The sequence below is a fragment of the Aphelocoma coerulescens genome, chromosome 19, assembly GCF_041296385.1.
Source record: "Aphelocoma coerulescens isolate FSJ_1873_10779 chromosome 19, UR_Acoe_1.0, whole genome shotgun sequence".
In the NCBI taxonomy this organism is placed as follows: Eukaryota; Metazoa; Chordata; class Aves; order Passeriformes; family Corvidae; genus Aphelocoma; species Aphelocoma coerulescens.
Genome location: NC_091032.1, coordinates 6,301,280 through 6,327,962, shown reverse-complemented (window position 1 = coordinate 6,327,962; position 26,683 = coordinate 6,301,280). Strand labels below are relative to the sequence as shown.

Genomic DNA, 26,683 nt, shown 5'->3' with positions numbered 1-26,683 from the left:
AAAGGACCCATGTCAGGGGGTGTGATGGGCTCTGCCCATCTCAGACCAAAGGGAAGCTGTAACAGGACATTGTCTTTTGCCAAAACAAAAGCAGTGACATCCAGCTGCAGGTGTCAAAGTCTGTCCTCCTTTCCCTGGAAGCTGTCCCAGCCATCCACAGCATTGTGCTGTGGAGCCAGGAGTATCCCAGTGAAGAACAAATCACAGATAACAGATGCCAGATCAGCACCTTTGACCCTCTGAGCAGATCCCAGCAATTGTCAGGTTCTACCCAAGAGAAGGATTAAGGGCTGGTACATCCTTGCTTGTCCCTGCATTGCTGCTCACAGGCAAAACACCTTCCTGACCCTGTGCCACTGAGCTCATGCCCTAATTCAGGGAGTTCTGCCATCTCACAAAGCCAGCTCTGATCCACAGAGCATCCATCCCCTCCACACTTGGCAGGGGAGATGCCCAAAACTTGTTAGACTCGGTCCTTGGAGATTCTTTACAGATTTGCCATTTCACCTCACAGCCCCTGTTGTTCCTTGTGACGAGGTGTAGCAAAAAGCAGATCCTTTGCCAGAGCCCCTCCTCTCTTTGCTTCTGTCATGCCCAGATTTTTTTTCCTCCCAACCTTTGCAATTACTCAATTTCTGTGCCTTTTTCCTTTCTCTGTTGGGTCCTTCAATGCAACACCTTCAGCAAATACATTCTGCGTTATTCTTTATTATTCTGCCAACATAAAAATTACTAAAAAACACTTTATAAAATATGCCTTGAAAAAATCTAGCATTTACCCAGCCTCTAGAGGAAGGCCTGGAGAGAAGGATCCAAAGGGAGGGGTTTCCTACTGCAGAGCCTCCTACATCAGATCCAAGTAGCCAAGGAGTGGGAAAAGGGAATCTTTGAGAAGAGCCCATGCCTGGAAGTGGCTGTGACTCATCCTAGAGAAGACAACTGGTTTCTAGTCCAGTTGCTCTAGAGGTCGTTGTCTAGGTGGGCACAGATGGTTTTCAGAGGAACACTGAGGGAGACATGTTCCCAGGAACTGCGGAAGGAAGAGCCACATTAATACATCCCTGGCTGTTGTCCAAGCTGCCAGATGCTAATGATGATTCCAGGCTACAGGGGACTCTAATAAGATCTTAATAAAGACTCTAATAACAGTCTGGGGACAAGAAAGTCTCCCTTCCATGACTGAGAGCCCTGAAAGGGAAATCCAGGCAGAACAAGCTTTTCAGGTTCAACAGAGGGGAGGCAGCCTGGAGAAGCTCGTCAGGGCTGGAATGGGCTATCCCAGGACTGGTCTCTAGGGATCTGTAAAGCAAGGAATTGCCTCCTGTGGCCTCAGAGGGGCAGGAGGCCTCGCTCAGCTGGTCCAGAGGGTCAGGCAGTAGTCCCAGAACACTCAGGCTCTGCCCCTCTCTTATTTGGGCACGCGGTGCTCGTTGGCATCTGTGGCTTCACGTGAGTCCCGTGGCTCTCGGATCTGGGGGGCAGCATCAGGGCTGGGGTTCTGGACACTGCCTATAAAAAGTGGGATCCCTGTTTCATCCTCAAAGATGATGAAGACAAAGGGCCTGTCGAGGCTGAAGGCAGAGACTGAGCGGGACAGCATGACACTGGTGGCAGCAGATGCTTCCACCCCATCTTCTTTAAGCTCCAGGGTGGCCTGGTGCTGGACACTGGACACAAAGAGAGGCTCCTCTGTGATCTTCTGGAGGTTTGGGCTCGTGAACAGCTCCTGGAGGCCTGCAGAGAAATGAGACCAAGTTGGTTCTACAAGCTCTGAGTTTTCTCAAAGCTGTCTGAAGAAAGCAATTCCCTGACTTGTTGCTCCATGTGCTGTCCACCATGGAGGACTGGAGAACTGACAGGCAAGAGAAACAAAAACTCCACCTCTTTAAGAATAGCAGTGTAAGAACTTGAAGTCATCCTTAAAAAGCAGCAGCAAGTCTGAAGACTCTAGGCTGGAAACACTTTTACAGAGATTATTTTTTCAAGCAATTCTTTACAAAACAAAGTGAACTCTTCAATTATTCTCATCTGGAAAGGCAGCACCTGGTGGTTTATTTCAGCTGCAGGTTTTGTGATCTGCATTTTCTCTGTCCTGGCCACTGTATTAAATGACAAATTCAGATACCAAGATTGATGCACAGGGGGAGGCTGGTCTTGGCTACAATAGGACGAACGCGTAAAGACTGTGAGAAGCTGTGAACGCTGCCTGCTCTGTAGTATCATCCTGTTGGAGCAAAACATTTGGTGCCAGGCAAGCAAGGAGTAAGGAGGAGGAGAGGAAGAAGACATGGGAGAGTTTGGAGTTCTGGAGCAAGCTGTGAGGCACAGCTTTAGCAACAAGGGTGGCAGCTTTTGGTGTCAGCGAACAGATTGATCAGCTCCACTTGTTCTGTGCAAACCCTGCTAGAGGCCTTACCCATTTGGCTGAGAACCTGGTTGAGTTCCAGCTTGTAGTCCAGCTTTATTTTGGGGATCTTCACTGTGGTGGGCACCTCTCTGGGGAAAAGCCTGCAGAGCTGTCTGTAAGGGAAGTTCTCCAGCACGTGAGAGGTGTTCCGGGTGTACCGGTTTGGTACGATGACCACAAAACTCACGTTACTCTTGAAGGGAAACTTGGCCACCTGGAAATAAAACCAACCAGAGAGGAATTTAGGGAAAAGGAAGGGAAGTCCAGAAAGTGATGCTTTTAATTTAGTCTTTTTCTAATTGGTCTACAGGGCCACTCTTGCTCTCTGATGAGAACAGCCTGGTGAGAAGGAGGGATCTGATTTCTCCAGGGGAGAATTTGTTGGAATAACAGCTTCAGATTTTAGTATTAGCCACTGGCTGGTAGAGATTGAGCACGTGGCAGAGTGAAGGCCCACATGCACAAGTTTGCCCTGCTCTGGGTTCTGAAGAACTCCAACAGCACATTGTCCAAGGGAATTCCTTTCCATATTTCCTCATTTATCTTTAACTCTGGGCTTTAAAATCCTATTAATTCCCAGTCAGTGGAAATATCTCTTTGTGGTTTTTCCTAGAGATTAGAAGTGAAGATCCAACATTCTTGCTGGAAGCAAGGACAAAGAATGATTATTAAATTTTTCTATGCTATGCCTGTTAAAAAAACATTTGGTTTTTTGGAGAGAATGCTTGCAGTTAGTAAAATACCACAGCAAGAGGAAATTCCAATGAAAATTTGCAGTGCTCCTGAGAGATCCCTACCTGAATATCCTGGGACTCCAGTGTAAACCAGCTCAGGGGGTACTGGTGGGCTTTCATCATCTCAACTGAGACCACGAACTCATGGTCAAGGTGGAATACATCTGGCCCAGTGAAGCTTGCATTAAACTTATTCCTCCAAAACCCTGTAAAAATAAAAGTTTTGAAAGTAACAAAGTTATATTTGGGTAGAAAACCAGAAACTGCTGAGCTGACACTCCTCCTATCTTGAGCTCTCTCACAAGGCCAGTAGTGACCGGGGAAGTAAAAATACAGCAAAGAGAAGTCAGAACCAAAGCTGGAAGAGCCCTAACAGCAGGAAACTCTTATCAGCCAGAGAGAAACTATGGAATAACAAAAGGAACATGGATTAATCCTCACGCCTCAGCGTGGGAGACTACTGAAGGCTATGGAGATAAAAGAAACTATGTTTGTGCTTTGAAAAATGGGGAGTATTGCCTCTGTGCTGCCTAGGGGGAAACACTGCTCCAAGACCAAGGTAAAACATTTGTAGATTTGCACTGGAAGTGTTTGGTCTGTGCACAGCCCTCAGGGAGTTAAAAAAGGAAGATGTGGCTGACCACTGTGCTGTAGTCAGACAGAAATCCACAGAAGCTGCCTCTGAGCTCTGTGGTGGGTGTGCAGTGAGCTGCTACGACCTGGTTCATTATTTAGGTTAGAAAAGACCTTTAAGATCACGGAGTAGATGAGCAGGGATGTGCCACTGCCTGGGATCCTGAACTGGGAGGCAAAGACACTGCAGGTCCCACCTGCTGCGTTCTGGCTCTGCTGTCAAGTAACATTTTTAGCACATGTGAAGCAGTTGGGAATCATTACTGTAAAGAAATCTAAGCAAGAGGAGCAGCAGATGCACAAGAACAAGCAGATTGCCTAGCAGGAAGCGAGGAGAGGAGATGCTGTTCAGCTACAGGGCTTGCAGAAAACAGGAGTTCTATTTCCTCTTGAAGAAATAAGGAAGGCCTGTGGAGCTCACCATGGAAATAGATGGCATTGAGCAAGAGCATCACTGTGTTTTCAGGGAGCTGCTGGAGGAAGGAGGGAATTTGCCCATGAGTTGCCTCCTTTACCCAGTTGTTTATGGCTACGAGGTCGTCCTGACTGATCCCAGAAAGGGTCATGGGCTTTGCTCCATAGAATTTCTCTGAGTCCTCCAGGAACTTCTGTTTCACCTCAAACCCTGGCAAAGGGGAAGAACGATGGGAAAGGTTTGCTCAGCATGGCGTGACACTCCCCAAGAGGAGGAAATAGGGGAAATGGATGTCTCCAGTGTGCTTCCATCACTCTCTGTGACTGGGAGGTTTATCCTACACCAGTCCAGCCCCCCCTGTGCCACCTCTCACCTTTCTGCAGGTACAGCCGTGCCCCGAGGCTGAGGGTGGACTCTGTGAGCCTCCTGCGAAGGGTGCCCAGCATGTGGTGGAGGCAGGGCACTGACTCCAGGTGCATCACCTCCAGCAAATGCTTCTCTGTCTGATTTGCTGCTCCTAAAAATCAAATTCCTGTTAGGTCTCATGCTCATGGAGTGGAAAACAGGGACGTTACTCTGGCTGCCTCTTGTTAGAAACATGCTGTGCCTCACAAAAGAGGCTGGAGAAATCTGAGAGACGGAGCCTCAGAGGGCAGCTTCAATTGTAATCATGCCTAATTAAAGCTGCAGGAGCAAGGATAAGTGGAAGAGACTGTATTTCCTTTGCATCTTGCTCACTGGTTGCTCGTGCCTCTGGGAGAGGATACGGGGAAGGGCAGGAAATGGTGGTTTTGCCACTAAGAATTACCCAGTGCCAGGTGAGACAAGGCCAGGGCGATGCTGAGGGGGGACAGGATCACGTTGGTTCTGTTGGACTCCAGCTGCACCTCTCTCAGTAGATCAATGCTGAATCTCATCAAGCCATCTGCCAGCCTCTGGCTCTTCTTCCAAGTCATCTTACAGCCTTTATCTCCAGCTTCTCCTTCCTCTTCAGAAGAGGCTTTTTCCTCAGGTGATTTCTTTCCACTACAACCCCCAGCCCCAGCTACGGCTTCACCTTCTGAGTTCCAGTCATCCCTCGTGTCTGGCAGGGTGCTGGTGGATGCTGACATGGTTCCATCATTCTCCTGGAAGCTGTCATAAGTAAATTCTACCAGCTTTCCCTTTGGCAGGGTTGGGATAGCTCCCAGCAAATCCGACTGTACCATTCCAGCACTTTTCACATCCTGGGGAGAAACAAGGATAGCACTGGGAAAGCAGCAGCACTGACACCCTCATGGGCTTTTCCTGCACATCTAAACAGGCTGAGAAAACTGGAGAGAGCTGGACTCTTCTACTCTGGTGGTGGTTTTACTTCAGTTTGCCTTTAACCCTGAGGATAATGACTTGAGGGAATCTCTTTGGAAAAGAGAAGGTCTTGTACCCTGTGAAAATGGACCCAGTGAGGGTCTGGCAGTGGTTCCTCCTCAGGAAAGCTCTCAGGAAAGCTTGAGGGCAAGACTCATGCTCAGCACATGTCCTGTGCCTTCAGCATTTACAGATCCATCGTCCTCAGCCTTGATTTCACCTCCTCCCCTCACACATTTTAGCAGTGCCCACCTGCCTCACACTGCCCAGCCCCTTCTGCTGCTGTCACAGCCCTGGTCCAGTCTGGCTCAATTCCTCCTCCAGGCATCTGTGTTTTCTTGACCTGTCTGTTCTATTCCATTCTTCTTCTCTCCAAATTTCCTCATTTTCCGCTCTTCTAAGCTTTAGCCTTTAGCACTGCCACTACTCTCCTCACATTTGCGTGGTCTGAAACATCCCAGGCTCAATGGATTGGATCAGCTACTGATCTTTCTCCCTGTCATCCTCACAGCTGGTGGTTTTCCTCACCTTTCTTTATCAATCAGAAATTAAATCATCCACCTGCCAGCCCCTGTACACACACCAGTACTGGTGTTAACTCCATACTCTGCCCAGTTATTTAGGGTGGAGCTTCCAACCTGAAGGAGCACAGCATTGGCAGCAGCGGGGAGTAAAGCCTGCAGTAAGATGGACTTTCTCATGGCACTGGCACTGCCTGGGCTCATTCTATATCAGGAAAAACTGCAAATCCCACAGCATAACTTCATCTCCCTTGTGTGGAGATGTCAGTGCTTGTGTGGAACCAGTCAGTGCTTACCCTCAGCTTCCCATCTTTGTCCAGGAAGAGACGCTGCTGGTCAATGGCATGTGCCAGCTGTAGGGGAAAAAATCAATAAAGAAACAAAGTCGGGTCTCTCTAAATTTCCAGAGCCTGTCTTCCCTGCTCCCACTTCAATCCTGGCTGTAGCAGTCCCCACAAGGCGACAGCACAGGCAGGATTTTGGGGTGCAGACTGAGGGGTAGTGGGGTCAGACATGTGGAGGTGGAAGTGAGGAGGAGCTGGGAGACACTGCAAACACTGGATTTGTTTAGAAAGGGGTCAGGCCGGTCTGGCACAAAACAATGGATCCTTTTGAGAGTGAGCAGTGGGGTTTTGCAATCTCAGTTCTGACAGGGATCCAGATTTTAAAAGGGGGCAGGGAAAAACCTGCTTTTCAAAAACCTCCTGTTAACTCCTGAAGGTCATGGTCACTAAATACAGTTGAGGTCAAGTTCCAAAAGAAAAGCTTCTACATAAATATGAATAATAAGAACATCCACAACTATTTCAGCTGGGTAAAAGATTAGAAACCTTGCTGGTGAACCCCCCCCCCCCCAGCAGTATCCTCCACCTATCTGCCTTCCAGGGCTTTTTTGGGTGGTATTTACCCCATGGTCTGGCTCAGGGAGCCACCACACTTCCCTTGCTCTTTGCTGCAGGAGCAACTTACCCGTGGGAGGCTGTGCAGAGCAGCCAGGCAGAGCAGCCCCCAGAGGAACCCCATATTCCTGGAACAGAAGGACCAGCCGAGAGAGGAGTTATTTCCAGCTGTGAGCTCAGCCTATTCAGGTCTACAGGGAGAAAATTATCAACCTGGCCAAACAGGTTGGCACAGGAGCTCATGGAAAGCAAGAGGGAGATGAACAATGCTGCAAAGAAACAACACAGGGCTCCTGGGTCCGGTGCCAAGGCAGGGAAATCAGAGAGGAGCAGGGACCCGCAGTGGAGCTGCAGCCACAGCCAGGCTCCGCTTGGATCCTGCCTGTCTGACCCTGCTGCCCTGCTTTCTCTGGATTGCAGATGGTATTTCCCATATCAGTGCTGCACACACTGTGCCTCTGGAAGGAGACAAGAGCCTTTCTGCTCCTTTCCCATGGAAACCACCGAGATACAGGCACAGCATCCTCAGGGGTGCCCCAGGCTCTTGGGAGAAGGGCTACTGACCTGCAGGTGCTCAGCAAGTGCTGTCTGGTAGGAATTTGCAGGTAGGAAGTGCAATACCAGAGCAGTTTCCCAGCAATATGTCCTGGAAGGGGGAGTCCTCCCCTTCCCAGCACTCATCTTCCCCCCTTGCTGGCAAACCCCACCTCTCCCACCTGCGTGCTCCAGTTCCAGTGTGGGACAGTGGGGCTTCCAGGGTCATGGACAAAACCCCACCCATTCCCTGGCCAATGCTTCACCCAGCCACTTTTCCCTTTCAGACAGAAATTAAATACCTTCTCTTTCTCATAAAACCTCCATGCCAAAGCCCAGCCCCCTGAATGGCTTCCACACTTAATTCCTGGGGCTGCTTTCTGCTCTCCAAGCAGTCCTTACTTCACCCAGAACTGCTGGGCTGAGATCCCACTGGCAGAAACCTAACTTGAGGCCATCTCATTCCTCCCCTTTCCCTCACCCCAAATCCTGCAGCCACATACAACCCTAAATACCCCTTTCCTCCCTGGCGGTGCCTATCCTTTAACCCTCTGCCAAATTCACCCCCTCTCTCCCCGAGGGGCATTGGAGGAGCCCTCATTTATAACAAATCCTTTCATTTGCCCCTTACCTGAGGTTGTTCATGTCCACGTTGGAGCTGGCACCTGCTTTAGCCTGTCCAGCAGCTCTGCATGGGGCACACACAGCTCTTGCCCAGCCCCCCTCCCGGCAGCGACCTTCAGCACCACCCCCTGTTTGAGAATTTGGCAGGCAAATATTGACCTAGAGCATCCGGTTAAACATTTGTTTGGGGGAGAAGAGTGAATTCGTGGTGCATTTGGAGATGGGGATGTACTTTTGGGCTGCTGTGCCCTCAAGACAATGTTAACACTGAGTTTACCAGATGCTAAACTCCCACCAGCAGAAGTAACTTGCAAGTGGCTCCACTTTGCACACACTGCCCATGCTGGGAATATTCTCTTTTATTCATAACCTTCAGTGAAAATGCAGGGCTCGGTGTTTATTGCCACAGGGCTTTCTGGTTTGGGAATTTTCTTTGCTGAACCCCCCAGCTCTTCCCCCCCTGCATCCCAGGGAGATGTGAGACACTGGTTTAACAGAGGGCAGGTGCCCAGGGCCCCGTGGCTGCACACAGCAGGCTCTGATGGCCAGGCTGGGCTGAGCCAAGAGCAGCTGGTCCCTCCCCTGGGGCACAGCACGCTCCAGAGCTCTCCCAGGGTAGCTAGTCCCAGTGTCCAGGGCATGCACACACCGCTGGGGCACGGAGCAAAAGTCTCGGGGATGGGCACAACTCCAGCAGTCCTGCCCAGTGTGGATTTGTGCCATAAGCAGAAGTGCTGCTGATCCTTCCTGCCTCTGTCCATGTCCTCAGTGGGAGAGGAGTCACTGAGGAGCAGCAGGGAGCACCAAAAGGATCTTCCAGTCATCCATTCCTTGCAGGAACTCTTGGTTCCCAAGCTCACCCCAGACAATGGGTGACAGGTCTGAGCTCTGCAACCACATTTGGGATGTGCTGCTGCAACACAGGGAGCTAATTGCTCTTGGAAAGCAAATCCTGTGCAGCAGAGTCCTATCCTACATCCAGGGCTCCCCAGAACACAAGAGGAGCCTGAAGGAGGAGGTGTCCCTCTGGCTGAGCACACCCAGCCCCTCCAGCACAGAGCTTCCACACACACACCCTCAGCTCTGCAGCTCTCTCAAAGAGTTTATTAGAAGTAAATATTTACATCTATTGCAAATGGTTAATAGGCAACACGGGACTGAGAGCTCCCCTTGGGTAGGGAAGGGCAGCACTGGCCAAGCACTCACCTCCCCAGCTGCAGGTGGCAGCTGGATGGAAGCCCTCTCCCCTCCCGGGACAACCCACAGCAGGCTCCTCCTCTGCCCAGGGTAAGAGCTTCCCCGGGGCTCCTGGTACTGGCTCTGGCTAGGCTGAAGGATGGAAAAGGGCTGCAACAGAAGTGAGGAAACTGCTTCTACTGGTGGGGCAAAGAGCACCCTCTGTGGCTTTGGGGTGGGAACAGTACTGTCCCAAAGGGAAGGTCAAAGAGAGACCATGATGGATTCATGCCTCCTGCCTCACACCCTACAAGGGCAGGAGGGGACAAAACTGAGCACCTTTTTGCTGTCCTGTCTTCCCCAGGAGCCTGACCAGCTCAGAAGAAGAGGATTAGAAGGATTTACTGAGGATCACTGCCAGTGCATAGCACAAATGGCATTCCTCACCCCTTACCTCATTGTGGGATGCTGGGGCAGGAACCAACAACAGCCCTACCCCACTGCTCCAGAAGCCAAAATCCTCATGGAAGCATCTACTTCTGGCCTCCCCAGAGAGTCACATTCCCACCCCAATCTGCCCCTCTGCAGCAGCCCATTCCTACAGGAACTGGCAGAGCAGATGGGGTTTGTGCCTTGGCTGGCTTCCATTCCAGTCCTTGCCCTGGAGCCAGCACGGCAGCAGAAGGGCTCTGGTGAACCTCTCTCCTCCTCCTCCCATGCAGGCTCGAACTCAGCTGGCAGAACCTGAAGTTCACAGAGCACCTCCTCTGGGCTTTGAGCACCGACCATGGGAGGAGGAGATGCAGCTCCAAAGGCAGCAGTTCCCAGGCCCAGCTTCTGCCACCCCAGTGAGGCTGATCAGTGGTTCAGGAGAGGAAGGGAAGGGGAAGTGCAGGTGGCAGTAGCTAAACTGTTGTGTTTTGCCAAGGGGCACCTCCTAACCCTGAACTGAAGGGGGGAGGGTACCTGTGGTCCCTGTTTCTGTGGAGGGCAGCTCACAGGCCCCTGGGGATCAGGCACACATGGTAAGGAAAGCTCCAGGCCTCTCTGCAGGGGTGACAGTGACCTGCAACGCCCAATATCTCTCCCAGCAGCAGCGGAGGTTTCTCAGTTATGGCTTCTTTTCTTTTTCAAGATACAGAAAGAGGTTAGAGACGTAACAAGTACACCTCCCCCTGCATCCTCTGCTCAGAAACATCTGACTCTGCCTCCTCCAAAAGCCACACTGCTGGCTTCCAGCTCCAGCACAGCACTGTGGGACAGCCACAGGCTGCCAGGCCAGGGGTCACTACGCCAGGAGCCGGATGATGCCGTTGTCCGAGCCCAGCAGGAGATGGCACTTTGTGGGCAGCACTGCCAGGCTGGTCAATGTACCCCGAAAGTTCTCTGAGCTCAGCTTGGTCGTGCTGGTGGGCAGGGCTGAGGACTCCAGCATGGAGTAGACCCCGATCTTGTTGGCCACAGTGCCGGTGACCACCTCGTTACCGTAGAGGTCGAACGCGTGGATGGGCTCGGAGGCAGATTTGTAGTGGTGCAAAGGTTTCTGCTCCAGCTCCTTCCAGACAGTCAGGGAATGATCCGAAGAGGAGCTGATCAGCACGTTGCCCTCTGCAGCCTAGCAGGAGAGGAAAGGCCAGTGAACCAGTAAAAACCTGTAAAATTCCTGTAAAAACTCACAGTCTGGTGCTGCACGTGAGAGCAGCAGGTGGCTGCAATGATCTAATGGTCACAATGCAATCCCTTAGGACTGTCCAAGCCATTTCCAAGCAGATGGTGGTACTGAGCAGCTTAGCAAGGCCTTGGGTGGACACTGCAAGCTAAAGGACGCTCTGGGAGCTGGCAATCTCCTCCAGGAGATGGGCTGTGCCTCTTCTCAACGACACCCTGATACACAACAACGCTCATTCATCATCTGATACTACTGCAGTGGGTAAAGGGATTATCATGCAGTCTCCCTCTCCACTAAATCACCTGCCAAACTATTTTCCTTCTCAGGAGAAGGAATTGAGAGGCTCTCTCACAGTTGAAAATACTGCTGAGGGTAGAAACCTGCAGCTGCTTATTAGCAGAGCTAGTGAGAGGGTAAACAACCCACACTGCTGAACTTTGTTTAACCCACGTTTGGGTCGAGGACACTGGAGACCCAGCACTGCTCCCTGGGGTGGGTAAATATGGACAAGAGTTACTCATTAGAGCAACACTCTCCCAGGGAAGCCGAGAGCCCCGTGGAGAAAGCAACACATTTGCTCCTTCACAGGAGCCGTGGCTCCTCCCTGCCCCTGCTGCAGACCTGCCTGGGAGGGATTGAAACCCAGGAGGGCTGAACTCTGGCAGCACGAGTTGGACCAAGAACAGCTGGCAGCAGCACTAACCACGGGGTAGGAGAGCTTGGGCAGCCTCTTAGGGACACAGGAAGGGATGAAGCAAGAATGGAGCACACAAGCCCTGCGGGAAGGATGCTCCACGTGGCCTCAGAGCATCGATGAGGCCCCACCTGGATCCCAGCTGAGCCCCTCACCTTGATCTGCAGGATGTCTCCCTCATGGGCAGGCCAACCCCGCATGATGAGCCCCGTCCTGGTGTCCAGCAGCACGATGAAGCCGGAGGAGAAGCCGGCCATGACGCTGCGGCCGCTCGGACTCACGGCCAGGCAGCGGATGAGCCCCGCGCTCGCCCCGCTGGCCAGGCGGAACTCGTGCTGCAAGAGAGACAGTCCAGCTGGGGGATGAAGGTCAGGGGATCAGGCATTTAAGGGACAAGCTGGTTTCTGTGGAGCCATCACAGCTGGCTCTGGGATTTGGGCTTTGAGCCAGCTGGGATCCCATCATTAAGCACAGAGTAGGAGGAAGGGGACTCACAGAGCACCACACACCTACCTGTAGTCCCGGCTTCCTGTGGTCGATGAACCTCAGCACAGAGTCTGCACTGGCCACAGAGATGCTGTGATAGGGAGGTGGCATGGTGGTCACAGCTGTGATGGGGACTTTGCTGTCTAACTCATCAAAAGTCCGCAGAAGTTTGCCTGTGAAAGAACAACAGAGACATCATGGCAGGACAAGGCACACAGCAGATCTCCAGTTCTGTGCTGGTTTTTAACAAGAGCCATCCAAACTCAGCACAGACCCTGCCTGTAAGGGCCGGACCAATTCACTCCAGTTCCTCACCCTTTCCCTTCTTACCCGTGAACTGGTCCCAGATGTGCACGGTGCCATCACAGCTCACCACGTGCTGCGGTGCCTCCAGCTGGCTCACGTAGAACACAGATTTCTTGTGCTCAGCGTAGGTGAAGCGCGGGGGCACCTCGCTGGTGCCATCCCCGTAGTTGTACAGGGGCCAAAGCCTCACAGTCTTGTCCTTGCTGCCACTCAGGAAGAAATCCTCGCTGCTCAGCGGTGCCACGCACTTGATGGCCCCGGAATGCCCTGAGAAACTCTGCAGCTTGATCTGGTGGAAGTGGAAGCGGGGGTCGTGCTGGCTCACTCCGATCTCGTACTGCCAGTAGGCCAGCCAGTTCCCACACAGCATGTGGGTGCTGCGGGGGAGGTCGTGCTTCAGGGCATTCTCCTCGCTGGATGAGCTGGGAACGAATCCATCAGTGCCAGCACTGAGGCGGAGCAAGCCAAGACCCTCCCGCTGCGTGTCCACGGGGACCTGGATGCGGTTCCCCACCAGCACGCTCCCAAAAGTGCCAGAGTGAGTGTCCTCCTGGGGGCTGGAAAAGGGCTCAGCCCCTCGAGTGTCTTGGTCTGAGCCCACCACGCTCGGTGTTTGTTCCAGGCCAACAACCTGCAGGTTGCTGGGGTTCACGTTCTCCAGGTGGAGGCTGGCCAGCTTCTCAACCAGCGAGTGGTTGGGCACAACCGTCCGGATAACGTCACCTGAGACAGAGACAGAGACAACGTGGCTGCAAGGGGAGCAACATCCCCATCATCATCATCATCATCACCCCCCTCTGTACACCTCTGAACAGGGTCAGCATGAGGCTGTGGACACAGCATCCCACATCTGCTCCCAGCTGAAGCTGAAGTGGCCTCCCAGCCCAGGAATCAGCCCAAGCCATGCTGTAGAAGCTGTGAGTTTCCCCCAGAAGCCCTGTGAGCTGTGATTTCTCTGGAGTTCAGGCCCAGCATGCATGCCCAGAGCACGGAGCTCCCTCACAGCTGGTGCCCAAGGCGTACCAAGCAAGCAGGAGAAGGGGATGTAGGTGATGTAGGCCATCTCGGGGTTGAACACCTTCTGTAACTCCACCAGCACGGATGGATCCAGGGCCAGCAGCTTCCCGTCTGAAAGGGGCACCTCCATCACTGGCACCTCACAGCTGCTCAGCGACTCTGCTGTCAACCCCTGGACAAGAGAAACAAGATCACATAAACCCCAAGATGAGATGCTCTTACCACACAGTTCATTACACAAACACAGCCAGGTATCCCTACCACATTCCCACATCTGGGGGAGTGCAGGAGGGCCCCTCCCACATCACTGACCTGGTCCTGCAGCTCCTGCAGCAGCGAGAATGCCCCAAAGAAGTTTCTCACTGTGTCACTCAAGTGCTGCTGCACCATCTCCTGCCCAATCCGCAGGCAGATCAAGGCAATGAGGCTGATTGTCTTCACACACAGGGCAACACGGGCCTGGGCTCCGCTGGGGAAACTGAAGAGGACATCCATCAGCAGCCTGCCCTCCACATATCCCTTTTTCCCATCCTCTGCCTCATGCTTCCTGCCTTTTCTGTGTTATCAGGATGCTTTCAGCAGTGTACCAGTGCAAGGAGACACGCATCAGGGCAGAAACACCCCCGCCCCAAACCTGGGAGCGTTAAGGTCCCCACAGAACCCTTCCCAAATCCCTGATTTTGGGCTGATCCTGCAGCGCTTACCCGACAGCTGGCGAAGTGAGGAAGCCCAGCACTGGGAGCAGCACCTCCTGACTGATCTTGGGGAGGATGTCCATCAGTGTGGTGTCAGAGAGACACACCACGATCTTCTGTGTCAGTGTCACAGCAGCCAGGAGCCCGGCCTCCTTCCGGCTGTTCAGCCGGACACCGCCGGAGCCACCACCGGGTGCAACCTGTGAAAGGGACTCCTTCAGGGCCAGGGCCACCACCTCCCCAGCAGGACACAGCAAAGGTGACCCCGGGGTCACCTGAGCTCAGCCTCAAACCCAGCACAGCACTGCTGGTCCTGGAAGAGGAACCCGAGCACCAAATCTCAAGAGCAAAAAGTGTCTGGCACTCAAGGGATGAGCCCAAAAACTGACAGACACTTGTCAGCACAAGAGATGAGCCTGGGGAAAATGGGGAATGACACCCCCAAGCTCACAGGTTTCCTCTGCAGAGCATCTCCCTGCACAACATTCCCACAGGTGGGAACCTCAGAAGAGAGAGCGACAACCCCACACTGGCCCAAACCATCCTGGACACCCCAGAGCATCGTTTGCCAGCACAGAAAGAGGGGAAAGGTCTTATATACACACAATTTAAAAGCAAGAATCGTTGTCTTCATCCCACAGTGTGCAGAGGAACAGTCCTTGCATGAAATATCCAAGCACAAATTATGGGCAAAGCCGCTGCTGACTTCTAGAAATCCAGCTGCTGGTAATTTCATGAGGCAGAACTGCACATCCCTTTTCTGCTGACAATGTACTGCTGCTGTTATGGCAGTGCCAAAGAGTTAATAACATCAGCAGCAACACTAAAATATTTCTTTCTAGATTGTCCTGCTTCCTAACTCCTAGACAAATCAAACACCCAAGAAAAGAGAGCCAGTAACAAAACCCACAGACAATTCCCAGTTTCCTGCTATATTTCTTGTACACCTGCCATCTTCCAGCTCATCACAGAGGCTCTTCCTCTCACAAAACAGCCACCCTGCCAAATCCTGCAAGAAGGATTGACTTTATCCTATTTGTGACCCGCAAGTTCCATCGCTCCAATATCAGGTTGCCAAATGCTGTTTCACAGGGGTATTAATCCCCTCCGTGCCCCCAAGCAATGATCTTAGGAAAGCAAAGCAGAACAGCTGGAGCTATGATTGCGACTGGGTGGAGAATGATTTTGCTGAAAAATGGGATTTTTTCCCCCGAAAAACCTCCCCTTCAACACTGGAAAAACTGACAATGCCGTTTTGTTTTCTTTAAATGAACAGCTGTGGCCTCTTTCCCTCTATGTTTAAATTATCAGAAAGCTACTGAAGTTTTCCATTTAAACAAGAATCCATAACCAAAGTGTTTACAACCACTAAAGAGTGAGCAATATGAAAAATAAGCCTGTTTAAAACATTCAAAACCTTTTTCTTTTTAATGAAAAATTAAGTTTTTCAACCAGCTGCATTACACATTTCCTCCTTGCTGTTCAGCTACGAATTTCAAGCTGTAAAGTTAGTGAGCCTTGCCAGTGCTTTTTAGATAGCTGAAAACCCGTTAGCCTCCCCCCAGTTCACCCCTATCTACCCACACAGACCTCTGTGAACACTCACTCCAGCTCAAGCTGCTCCTGCTGCCTGTTATCACAATCCCACCCTTGTGCCAGCTCTGTTTGGGCACAGTCACCCAGAAAAGCAGAAGAAAAGCTTTTTCTCTGGTTTCATAAGGTCTGACAGGGAAAGAGGGGTATGAACACAGCTGTGTGCTTTGCTGGGAGCAGTCTGGAGCTTGTGGCAGGAGGTAAAAGTGCCTCTCCTGCCCTTCTCAGCCAACACAGCCAGAGCTGCTCAGAGCTGCTGGGCCCAGACAGAGCCCAGCCAAGCTCAGTTTTTATGCAGGAGGCTCCTGGTGAGGCTGGACTATTTTTTTTTACATCCTCCCTTCACACCTGGACACAGCTCTTACCCCAACACAGAGGAGACAAAGGCAATACTGACCAGGTAGCTGATGTAGGGCAGGTACTGGTAGGTGAGGACAGGCTCTCCATACAAATATGCCATGTGCACGAGGCAGGCCAGCACTGGCTTGGACACCTGATCTCCCAGCACAGGCCGTTTCTGGTAGATATTCCCTGTGCTCAGGGGACTGTTCTCATCGCTGCTCGGTACAAACTGCTGCCTGGTCGGGCCTGCCCAGAGAACACATCATGAGCTGAAGCAGCTGCCACACCCAAGCCACCAGCAGACAGACTGGGGGCACAGCCCACCCTGGGACCCAGGGAAGAGGCATTACCGACGTAGCAGGACGTGAGCAGCCGGAGCAGGTTCCTGGCGATGAAGCGGGACGTGACGGTCGGGCCCAGCTTGGCCGAGAGCCACCTCACCATCTTACAGGCTGTGTCTGTAAAACAACAGCAGTCACAAGGACAGCGCCCAGCATGGCACAGATTAGCTATCAGCCTCTGCTGCCCCAGCCCTGACTCTCAGATCCACATGCAGACCTGGCCTCTTACCCTGGTTTCATCCCTGTCCCCAAGCTGGGATCACAAACACCCCCAAATCTGGAGCCACTTCTCCCCCAGGCTCTGCCCAACAGCCTGGATGCTGGTAGGGTCTTACCCAGCAGTATGGTCTGCTCTTTGTCATCAGAGTGGTCTGGCAGCTCCTCTCCATCCCCATCCTCTGGCTCGCTGCTGTCATCAGCCAGGGTGACATCCACGGAGGCCCCAGCAGCATCCACGACCACCGTCAGCTCCGCATCGACCGCCGCGTCCTCGTGCTCCTCTTCCTCGTGCTCCTCTTCCTCCTCCTCCGACTCCTCGCTCTGCTTCAGGTCCTGGCTGCTGTCCATCGACTTCAAGCTGCTCTTGTCCTTCTGGGAGTCCCCATCAGCAGGTCTGTCCTCGCCCAGGGACACCTCACTGGCGCTGCTCTTGTCACTCAGCCGGCCAAGGCTGAGTGATTCCTGCTCCTGGGGCTGCAGGGATTCCCCGACGTAGAGGCCACTCTGGAAGTCCTCACCCTCAGGCAGGTAGGCCTGGTCGTGGAAGCTGACCCCAGAGGTGTAGTCCAGGAGGTCGAGTGCAGCAGAGCTGTGCTCCACGTCCATCTTGATCTCCTCCCCAAACACACACGACACCGGGCTCTCCCCTCCGCTCTCATCATCCTCAGTGGTGCCAAGGAAGGATTTGCTTTCCTCCCGTGAGCTCTCGATGCCCACGAGGATCTGCAGGATGTGGGGCAGCAGGTTCAGGAGGAAGGACTGCAGCCCCAGGCGCACGATCAGCTGGGCCACAAAGCAGTCTGTGTACAGGTAGAACCTGCCGTGGCGGGAGCAGGGCGTCTCATAGGCTCCGATCAGGGGCTTGAGCAGGTATTTGTTGGCGTTCTTGGGCCCGAGGGATTTAGCTATGGGTTCAAAGAGGTACCACGCGGCGTAGACAGCGGTGTTTTCCTCGGACATCAGAGATAATATGAAAGGCAGAAGAATCTCCAAGCCCTCAGGAGTGATTTCAGAAAGGATCCCCTCCAGCTGCTGCCACAGCTGGAAAACAAGCTCCCGGCCTTGCCCTTCATCCTCGATCTTCTTTGCCTGATAGGTGAAAATGAACTTGTGCAGAGCTGGGAAGTACGTGGGGAAGGGGACGATGGAGCTGAAGGGGCTGAGGAGCTGCGTGGGACAGGGTGGGGGGAGGCCCTGGGAGATGGGTTTGTATTCAAACAACTGCACCGTGCTCTTGCCCAGCTTGCTCTTCAGAAGCTTCTCCACGGGCACGTTGAGCTGCAGCAGGACGTGCAGCACGTGCTGCAGCGGGGCCGGGATCTCCTTGGGGTGGTAACGGCAGAGATTCCGCACCATCAGGAACCGCTCCAACAGGGATGCGCCGGGCTTCGAAGGACGCAGCCTCGGTGCAAATATAATCTCAGCTACCAGAACGCCCAGAGCTTGCATGTCCCTCTGGAAGAGGTCTGAGAGACCCAAGGGTGGCTCTTCCCATGGCTGCTCCATCAGCTGCATCTCGCTGCTTAAGCCTTTAACCAAGAAATTGTCCAGTTTCTCCAGTTCCTCTAGGGCCTGGAGCGGATTGAAGCCCTCAGGAAGTGTGATCTTCATGTCAAGCTGATCCACAGCACCCGTCTTGCTCCGACGGAGCGGTCGGACCCCCGAGGATTTGCCGTCGGTGGCATAAGCAGGGAGGGTGGAGGGCTGTGCTGGAGGCACAGTGGCACAGGGCTGGTCAGCGGCTCTACCAGGAGCAGAAATGGAATCCAGGGCTTCTGTGCCTTGCTCCAAATCATCCTCACCAGCGATGGGTTTCTCCCCAGACCAGGTGGTTTCACTGGGAGTAGCCTCCAGGACCAGCCCGTTGATCACATCCGTCACCTGGCCTTGGATGTCCTCCAAAACCACAGTCTCCCGGATGTTCTGGAGCAGAGGCCGGACAATGGCTGGAGCTTCAGCAGGAGTGTAGGCAGGTCCCACCATGCGCCTGGGATGGGGCTGGTCGAAGAGCTGCACGACCCCGTAGGTCGTCAGGTGCGTGTGGTTGTCAACCAAGTGGAGGCAGACGTTCTTCTCCTTGACTGCATCCTTCCCCAGCAGCTTGTAGCCAAACGTGAGGTCAATCCAGTGGTGCAGGTCCTGGGAGACCTCCCAGCTCTCCAGCAGCATGCGGTGAACCTCGATGAACTCCTCGTAGGAGCTGCACCACGACGGCACGTCCAGGTCGGGCATGTCCGGGTGGATGGATCGGAAGATGGTGGGGTCTGTGTAAAACTCCGGGATGCACTCGTCCGGCGTCCAGCTCTGCATGCGCTCCATGCTGGCTGGATACTCGTTGGGCTCCCACTGGGACCTCACGTGGCAGCACAGCACCGCCTTGGGTGTCCTGCGGGCCGTGTACACGTAGTAGGTGATATCCGAAAGGACGTCGGAGATGTGATGGGGGACGTGGAGCTGCTCCCCACTCGAGCCCCCCGCAACAAACGCCTGCTTGGTCATCTCGTAGGTGAAGTCCAGCTGCTTGTCCCCCTTGTTGAGGCGGAACTTGGATTTCCTCAGGTCTCTGAACTTGCCGTTTTTGGTAGTGAAGTCCACCACCCACGGAAGAACCGGGTGGTAATTGGGGTCTCCCATTCTCCTCCCAGCCAAGCTGTTCAGACGCATAAGGTAGTCGAAGTTGCTGACCTGCCCGTGCACCCACTGCAACACCAGGTCTCGGAGGTCCTTCTGGCAGGCACTGCACGTCACCTCCTGCCTTTGCAGGCAGCTTTGCTCGCTCACTTGTTCCAGACCACCCTCCAGACTCTCTTCCTCCTCCCCGGGTTCCTCGTACCCTCTGAAGTTCACACGCAGACGGCTGCACAGCTTCTCATCCACAGCCACATCCCGAAGGGAGAAATCTCCACAAGCCAGACCCGCCTGGTGACAAGCCCTCATGGCCTGCAGCACGTGGAAGAGGAGGAAGAGGATTTTGGCGTGGCTGTTGGTCAGCTTGGCCGGGCTGAAGGTCACGACGTCGTGCAGGCAGTACTGCACATAGGGGTAGATGATGTACAGCATGTCGGCCGACTCCAGCAGCGCCTCAGCCTGCAGCATGTTGGGGCACAAGGGCGCACCTTTGGCCACGCTCTCCTTGGCAGGGGACATGCCAGGCACGTTCCTGCCCACCTGGAGGACCGGGCAGCCGTAGGCCCTGTGCAGGGCAGCCCGCAGCGCGTCCAGCGCCGGCACCGTGGGCGGCGCGTCCGGGCGCCGGTAGGGCCGCGCGTACAGCCCGTGAGCCCGGCCCCACAGGTTGTGGTAGTTCTGGGTGGCCACGCTCTGCATGAAGCCGTGCAGGGTGTCCACGTTGCTGCCACAGCGCTGGTCAGGGGGCTGTGCCCGCAGAGGGTACCCCAGCCGGGCCTTCCGCAGCCCGTGGATCTCCACCCGCGTCCAGCCCGCCGGGAGTTTCTGCACCGAGTGCTGCAGGAACGTCCTGACCTCCACCTCGCTCAGCCCCTCGGGCCGTGGGCAGGCTGCCGGCAGCACCCGGCGCTCCTTGAGGCTCTGCAGCCATTTCGCCGGGACAAAGGCGGTGACGTGGGTCCTCTCGGGGGCCAGCTGCCGGCGGTCAATGTTCAGGTCCTTCTCCACGCTCTGCAGGAAGCCTTCCATGCTGGATTCTGCTGGGAGAAAGGCGGTCCAGACAGGCTGTGAGCAAGCCGAGAGGGGAAGAAACACTCTGCCCTCCCCAGTCTCACTTCCCCATTGGCACCCGAGTGAAAAAGAAAAGCTGTTTTGAGGAGCTTGGTCACTCTGTCAGTGTGTGGCGGGTGAGAAGGGACCAGCCCTGGCTGTGAGGGACAAGGTGGGAGGGGACGTGGTGGGGCTTCCACAGCCCCAGGCTCAGGCAGGGGAACACGATGGGGACTTGCACATCCAAGTGTTGGGGGAAGGGACATGATGGGACCTCTGCAGGCCTAGGGTTGGTGTGGGGACACACAATGGCCCAGTGAAGGAGTGGAACGTGATGGCACCTCTTCAGCCCCAGACTTGAGGGACTCAATGGGACATTCACAGCCCTAAGAACCGAAAAGGAATATAATGGGAGGTGGAGGGGCACATCTGCAGCCCGGGGGCTGCCGGTGGGGACACAATGGACCCTCTGCAGCTGGAGAGGTACACGATGGAATCTCTGCAGCATAACCCCCGTGCTGGGGACACAAAGGGACCTCTGCAGTCCCAGGGTCAGGGAGAGGGGCCACGGGTGGGAGGCAGAGGATGCTCACAGCAAGGAGCACGTCCCAGGAACCGAGCCACGGCCCCGGCCCCTCAGGGCCCTCGCCACCGGCGGGGGGATGACAGAGCCGGGCTGCGCCCCGCGGGCCCGAGGGCCGGTCCGGGGAGCCCTCACCCCCTCCCCGAGGGGTCCCTCACAGCCCCGGCGGCCCCGCGTTACCTGGCAGCGGCGGCTCAGCCGCGGCGGGCAGCGGCGGGGGCGGCCCCGGCCATGTTGGTCAGGTGACGGCGGTCACATGCGGCCGCCGCGCCGCCATGTGCGCGGGGGGGGGGGGGCCGGGCCGCGCTCCCCGCCGGGGCCCCGCGGGGCCGGGCCCGGGCTCCCTCCAGCGGCCGCGGGGCGGGGGGGCCGGGGCGGCTGCGCAGGGCCCGGGCGCGGGGCCGGTGCTGTGCATGGGCAGCGGCGGCGCGTGACGCGGCGGCGGCGGGACGTGACGTCAGCGTGACGTCAGCGGCGCCCCGGGCTGTCAGCTGGAGCCGGGCGAGCCGCGCTGACGAGGCAGCCGGCCTTAAAGGGGTCCCCGCCCGCCGCGAGCGGACCCCACCGGCGGCAGGTGAGTGCCCGGGGGAGCCGGCGCGGGGCAGCGGGACTAGCCCAGCCCCGCCGCCCCGGGACCCTGCCGCCCTCTGCCCCGCGAGGCACCGCACGCTGTGGGAGCTGCTCGGCTCCGGTACCCGTGAGCCGAGCCGGTTCGTCCCGCCACCAGCCGGGCGGTGCCGAGCCTCCGGGGCCGGCGGGTGCGGTGGCACCCGCGGGACACACGGTCAGGACAGCCACGGGCGACGGGACCGCGCGCGGCCCCTTTAAGGGCGCCGGGGGCTCCCGCCGGGCAGCGCCGCATGGCGCGGCGGCGCGTGGGAGTCACGTGGGTGGGACGTGGCGGCCGCCGATTGGCGCCCCGGCGCTGGCCCGCTGCGATCAGCTGTTACTGGGACGAAGGGCAGGAGACGGCCTTAAAGGGGCCCCGCAGCCGCAGACCCCCGTCCCCCGGGGCGGCGGCGGCAGCGCCGGCAGTGCCCGCGGGGCAGCGGGTGAGCGCCGCTGGTCGGGCCGCGCCGGGCCGCCGCTGCCCTGCGCTCTGCCCCTCCGGCGCGTGCGGCCCCTTTAAAGAAGTTGTCCAGTCATCGCGCGGCGCTGCCAAGTCATCGGGGTCAGCCGAGTTCTCGCGGCCACGCCCTCCGCGCCTGCCCATTGGTGCGCGTGGCGAGCGCTCACTTCTGATTGGTCGAGGACTTAGAGCAACTTCTCGGAATCGGGGCTGTGTCACCAGCCCCGGCACAGGGAGGCGCCGCCCGAGGGCGGGCGGGGGCGGCCGGGCCGTGCCCGCGGCAGCGCCGCGCCCCGCCTGGGGCTCGCGGGAGGGTCGAGCCCCTTCGGAGTCGCCCTGCCCCCGCCGCCCCTTCACCCGCTTGAAAATGCCAACTCACAGCACGCGGGGCATGCCGGGAGCGCCGCGCCGCACTACAACTCCCGGCACACCCCGAGGCGGGCCGGGCCCGCCCGTTCCCACGGCAACCGCTGCCCGGCCGGGAGGGAGCGAAGCGCTCCCCGCCGGGGTGGGCGGGGCAGAGTGCTCGCCTCGCCTTCCCATTGGCTGAGCCGCGGGTCGCGCCGGGCCGCCATTGGCGGGAGCGGGCGGCAATCGCGGCGCGGGGGCGGGCGCGGCGCGCGCCGGCAGTGGCGGCCGGCGATTGGCCCGGGGGCGTGGCCGGGGGGCGTGGCCGGGGGGCGGCTGCGTCATGACTCCGCCAGCTGATCCGGGACGGAGCCGGCGCGCGGCGGGGGGAGGCGGCGGCACCGCCACCGGCACCGGGCACGACCGCGGCGGCACCGGCGGGGCGGCGGCGCCGCTCCGAGTCGAGCCCAGCCCAGCCGCGCAGGTGGGTGCGCCGGTACCGCGCTGGGACGGGCGGTAAGGGTGGCCGAGCCCCGCGCGGCGCCCTCGGTGCTCCGGAGATTGAGGGGCCTCGCTGTGCCCCGTTAGGGAAGGTCACCTTTCCCCGGGGCAGGGCAGCCATGGGGGACGCGGCGCGGCGCGTCCCTCGCCGGGCTCCGCGGCGCCGCCTGGGCCGGGCGGCCTCGCCCCCGGTGTCGGTGGGGCGGGGAAGGGCGTTGGGGCCGGGGCCCGTTCGCGGCCCCTGCGCCGGAGCGTCCCGGTGGGGCGGGCGGGGCTGCGGTCGGGGCCTCCCCGCGACGGGCGGTGGCCGCCCCGGGGGTGACCTTCACTCCGGGACCGGACTGGGCAGACTTTGACCCGCGGCCGCTCCCCGCCGTGGGCACGGAGCGGAGCATCCCGGGCAGCGGAGGGCCGGGAGGGCGGCGGGGTGTCCCGGGGGGGGAGTGGAGGGAGCGGCTTTGCCGTGGAGCGGTGTGGGGAGAGCTGCCGCCGTTAGGGGGGAGGGGGGAGTTGCTTTTACCGAGAGGAGAGACAGTGGGGGAGGGGGGGTGACCCGGTTATACCGGGAGGGGGGCACCAGCTGGGGGCACGGCATTTTTTATTAGCTGGGCGAGCTCCCACCGGGGCCCTTATCAGAGCCGCTGGGGTCTGTCGGTGCTGAGATGGGGTGGGTGGGAACCCTGTTACCGACAGGGACCCCCCCCTCGTCGGCCCCCGGTGCTGGCGGGGCCCCCGGTGCTGGCGGGGCCGGCGGCTTCAGCGGCGGGTGCTGATTCACGGGCCGGCGGGGGTGGAGCAGGGCCGGGACCAGCTCGCTGGAATCCGGACCAGATGTACCCGGCACGCCAGGAATGCTCGGCATCCCCGCCGGGCCCCGCCGCCGCCGCTGCGCCCCGGCCACCGGCCCCGCACCGAAAGCCCCGCAGCACCCACCGGGGTTCGGCCTCCCCCGCTGCCCGCCCGGGCCTGGGGCCCGCCGGGGTCCCCAGTGCCTTTGGGGTGACGCTGGTGGGAGGATGCCGTGATGGCCGCCCGGGGGTTTCCCATGTTTCCCGTTGCCATCTGTCCCCCACCGTGCCCGGTTTCCCGGGAGGTTCCCAAAACTCCATCCCCAGCAGCTAAAGCGCTGGGCGGTGTGAAAAAGGGGTTTTTTCCCGCGCCGAGGGGGAAGCAGTGGAGTCCCACACCAGCCCTGGGGTTGGCGTCCTGGCCCTCCAACAAAACGACTCAGAAAAGGGCTGAGCTGCCTGAAATTCCCCCACCGGTGGCTTGGCAGCAGCCGCCTGACAAAGTGTCTTCCCTGTCAGGAAGCGGCTGGCTCCTGTCCAGGTGGGACCCTGCCAGTGCTGATGGATGCCCGAGGTGAGCCCTGGGAATGCCATAACCCCTACCTGCAGCAGCCTCCCTGCCGCGGCTGCTGGGCCCTGCTGGAGCAGGTTGCCTTATCTCTTATTTTCCAGCAGAAATGGCCTTGGATTTCCTTGCCTGTCGCTCATGGTTTAGGGCTGGCTGCAGGTGCTGGAGTTCATGCACCACCCGCTTTGGGAGCGGGGAGGGATGGGGACAGTTGAGGTCGGAGCTGCCTCTGGATTCCCGGCTTTGGGGGGATTTCAGCCCTGGGGAGAGGACAGAGCGATAGATCAGGATTGTTGTTGGGGTGGGGGAAAGGAGCTGCTGTGGGTGACAGCTCAGCTCGGCACAGTTCGATCCTGGCTCTGAAATGTGCGTTCCCTTCCCAGATGCTGCCGTGCCACCCTGCTCCTGGCTAACCAGCACCAGTTCTTCAGTGGCAAGCTTTATGTCCTTCTCCAGTAGCTAAAGCTGCCAGTTGAAGAACTGTTGAATGTAGCCACTCTCTTCTCATCACTTGGACCTTGGATGCCAGCCAGAGTCGTGCCCTGAGCGACCCGGATGAGCCATTCTGTAGCGCCCTGAGGACTGGAGGGCTGAGGATGAGTCTGACCAGGATGAAGAAAGTCTCCTCGCAGCCTCCAGACAGAGCCTTGGCTGGAGGATTGCCAGGCAGCTGTGCCAGCAGGGCTGTCAAACTCTGTCCCCCTCTCAGTGGGGTGGCACTGAGCTGGGAGGCGACTAGAGGAGACCGAAAGAGGCATTAAACGTTGTTTTGCTCAACTATTCAGTTCTAGGAAGTTTGTTGCCTGTGGGTTGCCTGGACCAGGTGGGAAGATGGTGGGGGCCCCACACCCTGGGTGGGGGCACAGCACCAGAGCTGTGCCCCCAACTGATGCCACTCTGGGATCTGCAGGTGAAGGGTTGATCCTTCAGATGCCTTGGGTTCGTCCCGAGCCCAAGAGGTGAGCCAAGACTGGGCATACCCCACAGGTCTGACCTGCTGCTGAGCTCAGGAGCTGGATTAATCCTGCAACATGCCAGGCAGTGGGATGGAGCCTGGGGAGAGGGCTGGCTCCACACCCACGCTGCCCTGCTGCGGGTCGGGCTGGGTGCGGTGGGGCCGGGCCACTGGGACAGGGTGACTCAGGGCCGAGTCACGCACGGCTCCGGACGGCTGTTCCCGGAACTTCTGTCCCTGGGAGGCCAGGCAGCCCTGACTGCGGTGCCCGGATTCCAGGTATTTTGGAACCCCCTAAGAGGGGCCATGGTGAGCTTTAGTGGGCTCCTCCATGGTCCAGGCTCTGGCTTGTTGGGGAATAGAAGCAGAAGACTGCCCTGGAAGGAACTTGGAAGCTGCTCTCCAGGGCTGGAGAAGTCCCTGCCTTGCACTGAGTGAGAGGGGAGTTCCACGGGCCCAGCAAGGGCTCTAGGGAGACTCTGCACCCCAGGCTTTCCCACAGGAGGGCTGGGACCACCAACTCCCAGGCTGTCTTGGTGAATGGGAATCAGGGGAGTGTCCAGGCATTGCTGCTCAGGGCCTGCCAGGAAGAGCACAGCTCATCCCAGCTCCGAGGGCGGGCAGGGAGGAACAGCCCTGTGCTGAAATGTCTGCACAATCTCAACTTAATCTGCCTGCCCAGGCTCCAGCTGCCCAAGGCAGGGCTGCTCTCAAACTTTGGCACCCAGCAAAGCACAGAAAGTGGCCTGGTGTCCATTAAGTGGGAGAAGTAGAGAATAAGTCTGTTGTCCTGGGGTCTTTCCTTCTTACATAAAGCTGCTGTGCTTGGTTTGGGCTTGCTGATGGCTACAGGAAGCCGAGTTTCTTTGGGGTGGTTGTCACTCAGAGGGAGTGGGACTGCTGAACGCCCTTGGATGAGTTCCTCCAGCTTGAGGCAGAGCCCGTCTCTTCCACCACAGCTGCCCTGCTGCAAGTCCAAACAAAACAGCCGGCACCTGCTCAGTGCCCAGCACATCCCAGAGGGCATCGAGGGGTAGAAAGTCATGGGCAGGGTGCCTGAGGGCAGGGAGGAGCAGCTCCCAGGCCGTGCTCCCCCTCCCATGCAGCACAGATTTATCTATATGGGAGCTGTGTGCTCCGTGTGCCTCACAGGGAATGTGTAGATTTGTCACGAAGGAACAACCTGTGCTGCTGAAACCCAGCTCTTTCCTGGGTCAGATGTGGCTCTTTCAGAGCAGAGAGTTGCCCTGAGCAGAAGCACCAAACCCGTGGGATCAGGAAATCCAAAACATCATAATTCAGGTCAAATTCATGTGTGAGAAGGGGCCAGAGGACAAGTTTGGGTGTTTAACACAAAACCTCATCTGTATCTCATCTGCTGAGCAGAGGGCTCAGGCTCTGGCTATCCTGCACTTCATGTGAAACCAGAGGGGGTTTGGGCTGGCTGTGAGTGTCCCTGTGGGAACTTGCCTGGTTCCTGGGACTTACCCTTCCTCCTGCAAAGCCCCATGTGACTGGTGAGTAAGTGCAAGGTTTCCTGT

The 26,683-nt window shown here is 57.2% G+C and overlaps 2 protein-coding genes across 3 annotated transcripts; both read right to left on the bottom strand.

Moving 5' to 3' along the window:
- Nucleotides 1-688: 688 nt before the first annotated feature.
- On the bottom strand, nucleotides 689-8,230 carry SERPINF2 (serpin family F member 2). The gene is made up of 9 exons (XM_069033653.1): nucleotides 8,122-8,230; nucleotides 7,027-7,084; nucleotides 6,354-6,410; nucleotides 4,998-5,415; nucleotides 4,563-4,706; nucleotides 4,196-4,399; nucleotides 3,205-3,347; nucleotides 2,417-2,621; nucleotides 689-1,734 (listed from the first exon to the last, which is right to left on the bottom strand). The coding sequence occupies exons 1-9, from the start codon at nucleotides 8,133-8,135 to the stop codon at nucleotides 1,409-1,411; spliced, it is 1,569 nt and encodes a 522-aa protein (XP_068889754.1). The 5' UTR covers nucleotides 8,136-8,230; the 3' UTR covers nucleotides 689-1,408.
- A 963-nt stretch (nucleotides 8,231-9,193) lies between these two features.
- WDR81 (WD repeat domain 81) lies at nucleotides 9,194-21,181 on the bottom strand. 2 transcript variants are annotated; one of them, XM_069033651.1, is made up of 11 exons: nucleotides 21,094-21,181; nucleotides 16,769-20,317; nucleotides 16,443-16,550; nucleotides 16,148-16,338; nucleotides 14,167-14,357; nucleotides 13,775-13,940; nucleotides 13,469-13,634; nucleotides 12,470-13,168; nucleotides 12,167-12,312; nucleotides 11,809-11,988; nucleotides 9,194-10,905 (listed from the first exon to the last, which is right to left on the bottom strand). In XM_069033651.1, exons 2-11 carry the CDS (start codon nucleotides 20,307-20,309, stop codon nucleotides 10,579-10,581), a joined length of 5,715 nt encoding a protein of 1,904 aa, XP_068889752.1. In that variant the 5' UTR covers nucleotides 20,310-20,317; nucleotides 21,094-21,181; the 3' UTR covers nucleotides 9,194-10,578. The 2 variants fall into 2 exon arrangements, with proteins under 2 accessions (XP_068889752.1, XP_068889753.1); XM_069033652.1 differs by having other exon boundaries at nucleotides 16,769-20,320; nucleotides 21,094-21,176.
- Between the last annotated feature and the right edge of the window lie 5,502 nt (nucleotides 21,182-26,683).